Source organism: Thunnus thynnus, chromosome 22 (genome assembly GCF_963924715.1).
Source record: "Thunnus thynnus chromosome 22, fThuThy2.1, whole genome shotgun sequence".
Lineage (NCBI taxonomy): Eukaryota > Metazoa > Chordata > Actinopteri > Scombriformes > Scombridae > Thunnus > Thunnus thynnus.
The window spans coordinates 10,889,004-10,903,158 of NC_089538.1; the positions used below are offsets into that span (position 1 = coordinate 10,889,004).

Below are 14,155 nucleotides of genomic sequence, written 5' to 3' on the forward strand. Positions count from 1 at the left end.
GCTTCAAGGTTGGCCCTTAATGTGCAGAGCACTGCAACAGAGTCTTGAGTGAGACCCGCCCATGTAATGCCTGACTATTAGTGACACCAATGAAATTTTAGCTCCCTCTCAGTACTCTACCTGTGTGTTAAACAAGTTTTCACTGTCAGTTTCAACCATGTAATAAACGGGCAAATGTGTATTTATGTCTGTCTAACACATACATGCAAAAAAAGTAATGTAAATTATATTGCAAAGTTTAAATTACAGTCAAAATGTAAGCATGAGGCAGTATGAAAGAATCACCTGACATCAAGTCAGAGAAGTAGAACTTCGACTATATCGGTGATTTTTTTAATCAAATTTGAATGCTTGCCTCAGCATTTCAATTGAAAATTGCCTATTTCTAAAGCCATCTATTTCCTTGCAAGCACCCGAGGCATGAAAGCAAATAAGTAGTCTGACATGCTTGTGTAGCAATACAATACAAAAGTACAGTGTGGTTGCGCTCCTGAGGTCTAAAAGATACGGCTGTACTGGCTGTCTGTAGAATCAATACAACAGCTGGGAGGGAAGATGTTGGTGGGCGGCATACCGTCAATAGCAGAGAGCAAGACTCTGGAATGGTCGTAGGCAATCACATTGGCATATCTGTTCTTTGGTTTGTTGACCTCCAGGTTAGAGTGCTCCCATGTGAACTGCTGACCAGGATCGATGGACTGTAAAAGAGAGGAAAATATGCCATCATTACAGTGGAATATTTTGCACTATAGGAACATTTCACAATTGCTAAGGTTCCACTTTATGGCAATTGCCTATAAAGTGTTTGTGTAGGATCCATACACGAAAGCTTAATGAGATGTACCTTTCATCACAGCACTTCAACTGATAATCAAAATCTGATCCTTTGTAGTTTACTGATGTTTAAACACTTTTTTTAGGAGTGTGCTCTCAGAGTGGGCCATACTTAGCTACTTAGCTTAGCTGTTTTCAGACTTTTACCAGGACTTTAAGCCAAGGCTATGAGGAAGGCAGTTTAAAGAAGTGAAAGCTCTGTTGAATAGTCATTCTCATGTTTCTGATGTGTCCTTTTTGTCCTACAATCAACTTCTGCATGTCTGTACACCGATAGCATATACAGTACATTCTGTAATAATGGCATGCATAATATTGATTTGTTTTGCCAATGTTAAACCTCCTAATGTCTACAAAACAGTGATGATGGAAGGTTCTAAAATATTGATAGAAATATTGTGTCATCTCTAGCCCTTGAGCATTGAAGGGTTTGCCTAGTATGAATATAGGTTCCCCTCAAGATCAAATACTATCAAAGTAAGTTGAACATTTCCAGCAAGGGAAGAGAATAAGTACATACATTATTTACAAGAAGAAAAAAAACAGAATTAATCTAGAAGCATTCCTAGCTTTGTCAGTTAAAAACATCCCATGTCTAAAGGTTGTTTGCGGTATTAAGCAACTCTTGAAGTGTATATATGTTAAAGGGAATGGTTGGTAATGTAATTACATGCTTTGTAATTCTCAGTATATTTCAAGAAGTATATATATATATGGCTCCATATATCCTTGCATACTATAATAACCAGTGGATGTTTACTTTGTACACACAAAACACTCATGCTCTTAAAGAGAGCGGGGGGTCAGCAGACATTGGAATCTAAGTTAACTCTTGGTTTGCAAACCTTAAATTAAAAGTAGCAGGAATCATTTTGTGGATTTGATTTTAAAAGTGAATAATTCACTTTTAAGACCTGTGTGAACTGTGTGTTGTCTTTGGCATGAAATAACTTCTACATATAAATGATGAGATTTAAAAACAAAAAGACGTTGTGAGTTGGTCACAAAGGAAAAGCTTGTGTTCCATTTACTTTCCTCATCTGATTAGTAGAAATTTATGGCACATATTAGAATACCACACTTGGGACTAGTTCAACAGAACTGGCTATCCAAGCCTTCTTTCAGCTTTGTAAAGCAGGGATTTATAATGGTCCCTCATCACAGATAAATTATATTTCATATAAAATAATCATATTTTATATGAAATATCACAAAGGGAAAATACAAAAAAATAAAATATAGCATTCCATTTTACATTACAGGGAAAATACAGTATTTGTGTTTTTAATGACGATGACCACTAGTGAGTTAAATTACAACTACTGAAAATAGCAGAAACCCCAATGCAATACCACATGTTGTAATTAACAGCTGCATTTGGACACACTGACCACTGACACTTTTATTACTTCTTTAGGATAATTCATAGGAACAATAAATGCATGGAAACTTTTAGACCAGTTTAATGATGGCTTGATATAATACTACTATGGCCATGGGAGGAAATACATTAAGAGGTATTTAAGAGTATCCTGTGTGAGCTCAACGTGAACACAATAATACACTTTAGCATTGAGTTCTTTATCTGCAGAAATCACCTGAAGCAGCAATATGCAGGGGACAAACCACAAGGCTAAATTTTTATCAAAATATGTTGAAACGGTGGGCTGCAACATTGCTCTTAATAAAAATCTTTATTTCATTGTGCTCACAAAATTGCTTTCCAGTGCTCTCGATTAAGAACTATGAAATTGGAATTCAATGTACTTAAGCTGCAATAATGATTGGGCAGCTTGGCAGGCACCCGTATAGTGACCTCATAGATTTTGGAGCGGTTACAGGACCCGCAGAGAGAAATGGGCAGAGAAAGGGTGACCAGTCCTATCTCACATAATGCCCCTGAAAGGACCTCTTGCTTGCAGTTTTTCAGGCTCCATGAATGTTCTGCAAACATGAGTTCATCTATAGTGCACTGCCAATACTGAGGAAACATTTACACAGTCTAACCACAGTCACTCTTATTTTAAGCGCTTTTACATCAGATGTTATTATTAGATACAATAACAAGATGCATACATTTAATTTCACTTTCATTCCATGATGCATTTTTTTTAATGATGGGAGCTATATGTATTCTGGAGTGATAATTCACAGTATATTAATTGACAATGTGCATTGCTATCTCTGTCTCTGTATAATTAAAATATATTGGCTTTTTGGCACCTTGTGGCTGATTCACTGCCATTTTCACAAGGTTTCATCAAATAGGCTTTTGACTTGTCATATCAGGGAAAGCACAGGTGTAACTAATAACATTAATGATGGCTTCAGTTCTATTTAAGTGTCCCAGTATGTCATGTCAGTGAGCCAGCGGGCACAATAGCAGGGCACTGGGACTGAAAATGGAACGCAGCTATTATTAATATTATTAATTACACCTGTGTGTTTTCTGCTCTGGTGTGTTCCTGCTGTGGAAAAAAGGCATACTGACTGTTTTTAGATCCTGTTAGTCTGCTGAAGAGATTCTTCATAAAGTAGTTTATAACCACTCTATTGGGCAGTCATCAACTGAAACCAGCTGATACATTGTTGACATGCCTGAACTGTGTGTGGTTGGCATAGATGTGCAATGATAGGATTACAGCTTCCAGGAAAATATCATTAAATGCAAGACTGTGGGCTTTACCCACCCTGTTAAATAGTGACAGTCATTTGAAATCACAATTTATGTCAGCTGCTTGCGCATGCTTCTGTATAATACCAGATATTATGTTGCATTGTTGTCTCTATGTAACTCTCTTGCTACTACACTGATCAACACTGGGATTTTGCTGACACTCACCTCATATTCCTGCGAAAACTTTAGGTTGTCGTTGGCTTTCAGGCGCTCCAGATGATCGGCCAGGTCCATGATTGGGATTGGAGGGTGGCTAGCCATACCTGTCAATCAGATGGAATTGTAGGTCAGTCACCAGTTTTGTAAGAGGACATCACCCAAGCACAAGCCAACAGTGAATCATTAGATAAGCAGCATGTGTGTTTTAACAGGGGGAATGGAAGAGTGGATCTTGTTAGGCTAGTTTGTTCACTCAAAGCAGTGGCCATGCTCATAAAGAGAATATGGACACAGAAGCCAATGAGAAGTCATCGAGCACACTTGCCCCACTGGGACTCTCCCTATTGAGAGAGAAGAACGTTATTCAGACAGAAAGCTGCGGTGGATAGTTAGCATGACAGTAAGACAAAGACACAAACAAACATCCCCCAAAAAAACAAAGGAAAAAAAAACATTCAAAATGTTAGGCCAGATGTTGACGTCTGCTTTGAGTGATGACATGTTTTCAGGCTGTCATTTCAAACTCCGCCCTCCTGTGATGACATAGCATTAACACCAGGTGGATTAGATGAGGATGAGAACACAAGACTAGGCAGGAGAAAAAAAAGGAAAAGTAGAGAATAAAAGCTATAAAAAAAATAAAAAAAATCATGTCAAATGCATAATTCGAGACCAACTAACTTGACAAATGGAGGTTACTGGGGTGACTGGGCGCACCTGAACCTGTGGAGGAAACGGCGGTGTAATTAAATACTTTGCAGACGTCATAGCAATGTGATGACTATTTTCTTTACAAACAGAAGGTAGAAATTGAAATGTGACAAGAGGTAGTTGAATGATTATGTGTATTCTAAATGGGACATTTATTAGTAACATACAAATCATCATGCTAGAAGCTTTGCTATGCCACCATGCTTATTTCATAGAAATAAGAAAGCATACAGTGAATACAAATCCTAGCAGCACAAACCAAAGTCTGTAGGATATTATTTGACATTCATTTTAACCTGAGGATGCTGACATAGTGATAAACTACCTGCATAGTCTGCTGCATAAAGTTTCAGCTTGCACTTAAGTTTGCTTGACTTTGACAAAGTAGAGCTGACATTGTTGAATATGGGTGGTAGCTGAGGTATATATGGCATAAGAATATTTACAAAGTTTATATGTAGGGAAAAGATTAGAAGTGTCAGGTTTGAATAATACTAATGTGCACTAGGGCACCTTTTTGTACATGCTGTCACAATCAAGCCCGTGGCCAAAGTTCTGCAACTTAAGAATTGCCTGTGACATTTTGACACTACAGTTATGTGACAGTCTCTCTCCCCAACATTGAGGTGATGCTTCATTTTCGTTGCCGGCACAAGTGGGCATTAGCTAATGGAAGCAGGGCCTCGTTTTCCCACCCACTCTCACTTCTCTCTCTGAAAGACGGCAAAGGGTGTTTCTATTGCAGCCGGCTACTCAAAATCCATTTCCACCACTGGGGGACAATGAAAGTACCATTTCCAACACGTTGTCGCTCAAACATCAAGCATCCTTAAGATGAAAATGTCCACTGAGGGGTAAAGAGGTGAAAAGAAGGGGAGAGAGAGAGTAGGGGAGAGAGGTAGTCTAATGCAGAAGCGCTTCGGGACTTGAGAGAAAGTGGTCACATGGTATAAAAAAATGTGTGGTCCTTTTTGAGCAACGAGAGAGCCAAGATACCCACTCTTAGAAATGCTGTTGGGGGTGGTTTGAGGGAGGGGGGGACTGATGGCTTGAGAGGAGACTGAAATAGTGGGAGGATGGTTGAGATCACTCAGAGCCAAAAGGAAAAATACCCCTCTGCCAGAATGAAACAGCCAGTAATGGTCCTAACATCATTGAAGAGCTTTCATAAATATGCATAATCTTTTTTTCAAAAATGAGCCTGCAGGGATAATTCATCCTCCTTTCATACTAGCTGACCTGAAAAATATGGCTTTGATATTACAACATTATTGGCAGTCTGTGAACACCTGTCCCAAAGCAGTCAGTGCCAGAGGAGCTCAAACTGCAGTTAAGTGTGTCTCTTTCGGTCGGGATGGGGGCATTAGATGCATACCGCCTTTCCAGGTGATGGACTGTGACTCCCATTGTTCCCCCAGGCGAGAAACGGCCGCATGTCTGAGCATGACCACCGACCACCTGAGCACTAAGGGTCAGAACGAGTAAACATTCGTGCTTACAGCTTGTCACCAGTTTTTTTCTTTTTTCGCAGCTATCCATTGGCTTGTATATAAAATTAAACACATTGCCGTGACACATTTTTTTATTTCCCTAACCTTCCACAATGCTGCATCCTGTGACTTCCAGCAGCTGGATATCTACCGTATAGGGCTGTACTATTTTGAGCAAGCATGACAAATCTTGATGACCTGGATAACCCAGGTGCAGAGGAAGATGACAGCTGCCATGAAACTGACAAGCTTGCATTTCTGCCTCTTCATTTTCCACTGAGAAATGTCTCCGGGGAGGACGCTGTCAGTTTTGACCCTCCGTGTCTTCTCTAAGCACCTGTCCACTATCTACCTGCAAAATGCTCACTTGTTCAGTGCCAATCACACCGCAGCGACGATGGGAACTTTTTAGGAAGGCATTTAGGCTTCAATGTCAGCAGTGGTTGCAAATAAACAAACGATGAATGAGATGAAGCTAATTGTTAATCTACATATTTTTTTGTTTGTTTGTTTGTTTGAGCAAGCAATCGGTAGCATTGGCATCCCTTCTGAAAATTCGTATTTGGATATAAATTCACAGTAATCGATTTGACATACTTACCAGGTGTTTGGAAGTTGAGACGTCGAAGCTCAACGGGGTCAGTGGGGTGATGCAATGGCATTTCCTTGCTGTTGGGCAGACTGCCTTTCCTAGCTTCAGATTCTGCTCTTTTTCTGCAGAACAAACAGTAAATTGTAAATTGCAATTGTTTTGAAATTTGCTCTTGTACCCCAAACTCTACAGTACTCTACTGTATGACCTCAAAGATTGCCTGGCGGTCTTTTAAATAATGAAGGCAGATATGTAATTAAGGAGGTGACATTCTTCTGGTATGTAACGCTAAAGGGGGTGGATTAAATAACATCATTACCTCACAGTATAATACAACCTAATACAATAGCCCTTAGCCATTAAATGCTACCTTTGTGAAGCCTATTATCACTTTTCAATGATAGTGTCACAGGGGGTGTTGATTCAACTATATGAATGTTTTATAAGAGGTCACTAGTAATTGTAACAAATGTATAATGAAAAGCTGATGTGGTGGATATTTGGATATTGTAAATTTAAAGTTTATTAGGGGGTAGGAAAAGTCAAAACATTCTGCTAACAGCAGTCATTGAAACAATGTGATGTTGTGAGCAATATGTGTTTAACATGTTGATTTCGAGTAAGCACATAGTATGATGTCACGAATGACATCAACTCCAGAGGGCGACCAATTTATGTATGTTTATATATGATATGTACAGTTTAGAGAGAAAAGGGATTCAAAAGGAATTAGTTTGTCTCTACTTCTTTCTCACTCTTACCTGTCTGGTTTGCTGCTCCATTGGTCAGCAAGGAAAGAAATATCGACACAACATTAGGTGATAAGACCTTTGGCTTTATAAAACGGAGAAACCTTTCTTTGGAATATGTGAACGACTGACTGCATTACAGACAAATGATACCAATCATATCTCAGTTTTGCTTTGTGTGCAAGATTAGCAATGCTTCACTTCAAGGATTATGCTCAATTATGTAGCCTTGGGGCTCTTTGTTTCAAATACTATAGTTTCCCAGGTGCAACCAAGATTTGTACATTGTATCTCTGCTATTTCAAGCAGTCTCAGATGATTGCTTCTTGTTCAAGCATAAAAGTCTTCTCTCGACTCCTAATTGCTGTGTCTGTCTTTTCCTGCAAATATTCCTACCACTGTTTCATTTATTAAATTCAGGAATTATGCACATTCAAGAATTATGCATGCGGTATTATAAATGCGACAACATTTACGATCACAATTTGTAATGAATGTGTATAAATTGAGCATATAAAACATTTAAAATGGATGTTGCCGTTTTTAAACAAGTTTTAATTTAAAAAGTGACCAGAATTGTTCTGGTAGCAGACATGACTTGACTTCAATTATTCTATGTGTGGGTGTCCAATTTACTCTGATTTGTGTTTCTCTCTGATGAAGCCGCACATTGTTATCTCCATGTCCTTTCCCAGGGCTCAACATAACATGGTTGTCGCCCTTTGTTTTGCACAAGAGGGGCATTCTGTCACATAAAAATTGATCTTGACAAGAGAAATATCTCCTGGTTATGCACCGAATGTTCCCTAACGTGGCGGTGACACTGGCTTGGTAATCGATGTGTAAATCTGCCTGCCACAAATGAAAACACAGAAGCCCCCCGCACACGCAATCTTTGTTCACTTTCAATTCACCTTTGTATTATCCAAACCAAAACTTGATATGAATGGATCCCAAGGACAACAGGGTGTAACAGAGAAAGCCTGAATAAAGCTTTAGGCATAAACCTCTTACATTACACTGATACTATTGATGGATTTTTTTGTCTTCAATATTGGCACTGATTATAGCTTGTGCTGACTCTTCACATACTAATCTTACCTTCCCCAAATTACTTCTTGAGGACTACTGTGAAATTCTGCTTAGGACTGGACATTTGATTGAATGAACTCTGTGGAAAATGTGCCTTATGTAAAAGGTGAGAAAAGACAAGATAGCAATGGATGGGGGAAAAAAAAAAAATCTGTGTAGACGTGTGCATGTAAGATATGTATGTGTGTGTCCTGGCAAAGCAGGAGAGCAGCAAAAAGGTCAGAGTCAGGATCTAGAGCTGGGTTCCCTTGTGGAATGGGTAGTAGTAAAAGGGGGGGAGGGGTTGGGGTGTCTGGGATGCTTGCCCAGGCCCCGGGGCATCTCTAAAGCTGCACACATATGCAGTGACATGCAGCAGATAGTCAAAGCTCTCCTCTCCCACGCTTGACTGATGAGCAGTGACAGCACGAGGTCTGGCTACCACTAGGGGGTTTCGGACAAAAAAGGCGGTTTTGATTTTGTGTGAAAGTGCACCACTGCAAGTGTGTTCTACAGTTGTATATGTGTATTTTAGTGTGTGTTTGTGCTTCCGGGGGGGTAAATAAATGTGTCTGATTAACTTTCAGTCAACACACGTGTCTGTGTGAAGGATTGTGGGCATCTGCATTTGATGGCTTTGCAGTTCGGGTAGCTGTGCTTGGATTTAATCTAGTGCTATACAGATTTAGTGTGTGTGTGTGTTACTGAGAGTGAGGGTCATAGATAGTCTGAAGATCAATGTGCCTCAGGCTTTAAGTTTTACATTTAGTGCCCGCATTTGAATGTGCTAATTGAAGATTTGTGCATGGCAGTGAGTCAATTTCATGAATGTTGAATATTGAATCGTCATACATGGATGTTGAACTGAGCTCTGAACGCACATATATAAGTAACGATGTGCACAGTCCCCTTGCAGTGCAAGTGTGCCAGTATTTATACAGTATTTATGTGAAATGTTAAGGTAGTTAAGGTGTATATTTTGTTTGAAGAGGTGGAAAAAATTCTTGTGAACGTTAATTTGAGATCCTCACCTTTTGTAGAGGAGGATGGCAATGACGATGCATATGATGAAGACGACAGCTAGCACAGGGCCCACCACCCAGATGAGTCCTTCCTCCTCATCGATTATAGGTTGGGGGTCGATGTCGGCTGAAACAACCGGGTCAGAGTAGGGGCTGGTGGCATACATGATCTGAGCCAGAGAGAAGCAAATCGACGATCAGTATTCTACAATATCTTTTCAACCATGATGGTATTTCAAGTTATTGGACCTCATTCTGCTATTGCCATAAATTATCTATCATCTGATTATTCTGAAAGATACTTTTTCGCCAATGTATTACATGGTTTCTTGGACAGACATACCAAAGCCAATCTTCAGCTAAAGTTACATCAATACACAGAACTCAATTCTGAGGGATAGATCAAGATTTATTTGGAGAGACGAAGATATTCAGAGCAAGTCTTCAGTTAATTTATCCCCACTTCAGAGCATATCTAACAAGACTCTGACAAAGCAGCATGACCAACAATACAAATTAAAAGCCAATTCAAAGTTTTGCTGTGTCATTTCTGCTAAGCCGCTGTTTGACCAATCACAATTATCTTTAATATCTCTTCTATACAGAAGCTTTGATTGAACTATTTCACATTCTAAGAGAAGATTAAAAAAGTGGTCTTTTGGGAAGAAAAATATATGCTTCAGTGGGCAAATTAGAGATTTCCCTCCGTCCGTCATTATCGCTTTTGCTCTACCTGAACTCGGGGTTAGTGGAGAGAGTGCGAGGCAGCACTATAGACCTTGCAGCTCATCAAATCCATCATCTCGCCTGCAGCGGCCTAATCATGCAGCTTTCTGGTCCTCCCGTCCAGAAAGACACATGCACACATACACACACTAGCTGCAGCAGCGGAGATAAGGTGGACTGCACGTAGGACGCAATTAAAGAGAAGCCCCGTTATCGAGGTATTCTTACGATCAGCTATGGTCTTAAGGGGTTTCTAACCCCAAAGCAGCAAGGGTCAGCTTCTTGGGCCTTTATTTTTTTTTAAGTCAAAGCCTCATAAGGGCTCAGAGTAACACACCTTACTAGGAGCAAACCCCGACCCTCCACTATGAAGCAGTGGATTTTCCCCTCTTTGTCTGTTAACATGTACTGTTTTTAGTACAAAGAACATGAGATCACTAGCATAAGATATCCCAGAGGAGAACAAATTCATGTCTTCAGCTGAACTCAAGTATAATATCAGACAAATATGGATAAACACTGAGATAATACAGTGACAAAGAGCAAACTTACATTTTCCGACATCTCCAAAACGGCAAGCACAAAGAATATGTACTCCTGGCCATTCTGGAGTTGCTTGTTTTCAAAGTCCCCATAGATCTTGCCATCTCCCAGGGTGAACTCTTTGGGTAGGTCTTTGAAGTAGGCAGCGATATAGGCTTTGGGTTCAGCCTGCCTCCGGAATCGAAGGCCTCTGCTAGTTCGGTTTATCTCCTTCAGCAGCTACAGCAAAGAGCAAGAGGCAGATGGTTGATAACAAATAGGGACACGTTCCAGCACACACATGAAAACATATCCACACAAACGAAATCTGTCTATCAAGATTTTTTTCTGATTGCTGAGCTGAAAATACTGATTGCAAAAGGCAGAACATTATAGATCAATGACTTATTTCATCTGTTTTTGGACTACAAAAGATTGTGAGATTAAAAGATTGTGTGGATTTCCAGCATATAAAACAGTTGAGGATTATCCAACAGCTTCAAACAGGGAAAAAAATAGACTAAATCAATTTCAAACTTACGTAGCTCAATTATTTTTTCTTAATGATACTATCAGAAACATTTTTGCTTGAGATGGCCAAACATGTAGACAAATAGTATCTGGTGAGGATTTATAATCATTTGTGCTGTCTTTCTGCTGGATTTGATAATCAGCGTACAATTGTTGAGGTTTTTTTTTTTTTAATTTCATTTTCTTCTTAAATAAGAATGAAAGATCTGCATAGTGAAGATAAATTACATTCTGTGTCAACAAATGGCTTCAAAATACATTTTGCCAAATAAAACAAACATATACGTGTTTGTCATTTTCGTAACAAAAATGAAAAATAAAATTGAAATACTGTTATGCTTTTGGTAGAGATTATCAAAAGAATATGTTTCAGCACTTGAATAGTTTTCCAATACCACTGCCAGTTTTCTAAGGGAATTATTATATATCAAACCACAGTTTTTCCTCTAACAAACATAGTGTCCTCTGGTAATTAATGTTGGAGCCAAATCACCACCTCTGCTCCCCAACCAATAATAATACTAACAATAATAGTAATATTAATAACGATACTACTACTACCAATAATAATAATATTAGTAGGCTGAAAGAAGTGTGCCCTCCATCCAAGTCTGTATCATCGGACTTTTAACTTTCAGTACAGAGTGCAGATCATAATTATGCTAATCAAGCCCGGCTAGTTGTTTGGCGTCTGATTTCATATCTCTGACTTGTGTGCACGGATCAGTGTGTGTGTGTGTGTGTGTGTGTGCTGCATGCGCCTGTCATTCACAGTGGAGTGTGTGCGTTCTTGTGTGTGCTCTGTTTTGGCTTCGGGGCTGTTGGTGCTGCCCGATAATGTCTTCAATCATCTCTCCTGTCAACACGGCTAAATCTAGCTGCCCTTGGGAAAAGTTGTGAAAAGGTGAGTGCCAATATTGACAAACAAATAAATTCTGACAGAGGGGCGACTTTTGGGCAATCGGTCAAGGCTACAGACATGGGCCTGTAGGCATGAGCTGTAAAGCCAATGCGAGATGAATCAGGGTGTGTTTTCTTTTATTTTTCTAGACACACAATATATTGTGATGTTTCCACAATACAAATACATATTTTAAATCTCACAATTTCAAAATGAGCCATTATTTGCAAGATCTGATTTACACATCCTTGCAAGAATTTCAAATTGTAGTAATCTGAAGGGAAATAACCTTCAGAAGTTTGTATTTCTATACATTTCTAGATGTATGCATGCATGCTGAATGTGTATACAAAGAAAAAACATTAGCAATCAGTACATCTAATGGAATACTGTACCTGAAATGTAAGCATACCTTACAGTATAAGAGCTTTGATTCACTTACACATTTAATCATGCATGCAGTGTACAGAAGCTCATGAATTATCTGGCTAAATATAAAAGTTGTCAAGTGTTTTGTGCATACGCAGTAGCCTAGCTTTGCCTGGAATGAGAAGAGACATGAAGGCCTGATGCAACTCTTCAGGTAATTACCGCAGACAAAGAGGAGGAGGAGGAGGTGGGGATGGGGGTTGAGTTTGCAGTGCACTTGATGGCTACTTCATGTTCTCATTTACATATGAACAGTGCTCTCTGCAGCTATTTGCGTCAATCAGCGAGACTCATCTCCTGTTCCTCCTGCCCTCTTAACTGCTTCAGCTTATTTTTTGCAGTTTGAGAAAAGAAATGTGTTGTATGTGCACACAATTATGTAGGTCTTGCTGAGGCACTGAATACAACAACTGGATAATAGAAACATTTTTCATTTTACATGGCATATTTTTACTGTTTCTTGGTAACCTGAGTCATTATAATGAGCTCATCCTTTGAACCTACCTCCTCCAAATTCATCTCATCCGGATTGTCCCAGGGTTTGAAAAACTTGCCAGTGCGCTGCTTCTTTAGAGGTACTACCACAATGAAATATCCCCTGGAAAATAAAATGTAAAGTACAGCACATTAACATTCAGTAGATAGTCAGAAATCACACTCAGTTTTCAAAACACACAAGTTCTATTTGCAAGTCAGTGGTCACTGTTTCCTGGGCAAACAAATCCCTATATGAGAGCAAGAGCAAATACAGCATTGCCTAGTACGCACTATGTCTGTGTGTATTAGAGAGGGATCTTTTTTTTATACCAGAAACTAATGCATAATGATGCCATTAGCAAGTTATGCAATTCTTTATCACTTGATTAGGCCCATTTTTGTCTATGTTTTGTATTCAATTTAGGCTTGTCCAGAGGAGTCAGGCCACACTGCTACGCCTCACTGAGACCCCCCATGGGCTAATTAGGGGACCTCTGTGAATGCAGGAAAGATATAGAATTAAAGGGATTTCATCCCTTCATCAGGGTGGCAAGAGAGATAATGGCCTCTGCCAGAGTTTTCTGGGCTTCCTGGTTGGGCTCTGCAGTAGCTAGCATTAGCCAGGAAGGCAGTGTGGCAGGCTAATGGGAAACTAATTAGCTTAAGCTCTGGCATGGGACACAGTGGGCCAAGTGCATCCAGCAAGATCAAAAAACCCAAGATGGCTTTGAAGCTTTAGTCTACAATCAGATGTGCTCCTTGGCCTTCTGACAACCCTGGGCTTCATTCTAAGTAGTGGTCGACCGATTAATAGGTTGGCTGATATCTGGCATTTTGAGATAATCGGCATCGGCCAATGTCTGCGCTCATGAGGCCAATAAACAAATAATACTAGGTCAAAACCTAGTACATGGAAATAACAGAGTTCCTGGTGAATTCTGAGTTCAGTCAGAGGATGAACTGAACACAAACAAATGGACAAACTCAATACGGTTGGTGCCTGCCATTGCTAGCTAGCTAATAGCTAATGTACATTAATGTATTTTGGCTTTTTGGGGCGAATAAACACAAATGGTCCAATGGTCAAACTCACGTGAATAACACAAGGTGAAAATTCGCTTTAGATTTGGTCTGAACACACCATCAATCAGGGACATTCGCGTTTATGGGGCTGTTGCGGTCTAGCCAAAAATATCTGCAGGCAGCCTTGTCAGTGTGGCTGCTATGGAACAATGTGTCAATTTCGCCATTCTACAATGGAACA

The 14,155-nt window shown here is 39.7% G+C and overlaps 1 protein-coding gene across 14 annotated transcripts in view; it reads right to left on the reverse strand.

Annotated features, from left to right (window-relative positions):
- The window catches only part of LOC137174637 (receptor-type tyrosine-protein phosphatase delta-like), a 369,722-nt gene that overhangs the window by 18,577 nt on the left and 336,990 nt on the right, over positions 1–14,155 (reverse strand). For 8 of the 14 annotated variants that reach the window (XM_067580052.1, XM_067580050.1, XM_067580055.1 and 5 more), the window contains 7 exons: positions 12,919–13,012; positions 10,584–10,793; positions 9,315–9,475; positions 6,473–6,585; positions 4,352–4,393; positions 3,677–3,774; positions 575–698 (listed from right to left, as the gene is read on the reverse strand). In XM_067580052.1, coding sequence (XP_067436153.1) covers positions 575–698; positions 3,677–3,774; positions 4,352–4,393; positions 6,473–6,585; positions 9,315–9,475; positions 10,584–10,793; positions 12,919–13,012 — 842 coding nt within the window. The remainder of the gene's footprint in view (positions 1–574; positions 699–3,676; positions 3,775–4,351; positions 4,394–6,472; positions 6,586–9,314; positions 9,476–10,583; positions 10,794–12,918; positions 13,013–14,155) is intronic. The other 6 variants (XM_067580057.1, XM_067580056.1, XM_067580061.1 and 3 more) reach the window with 1 other exon arrangement.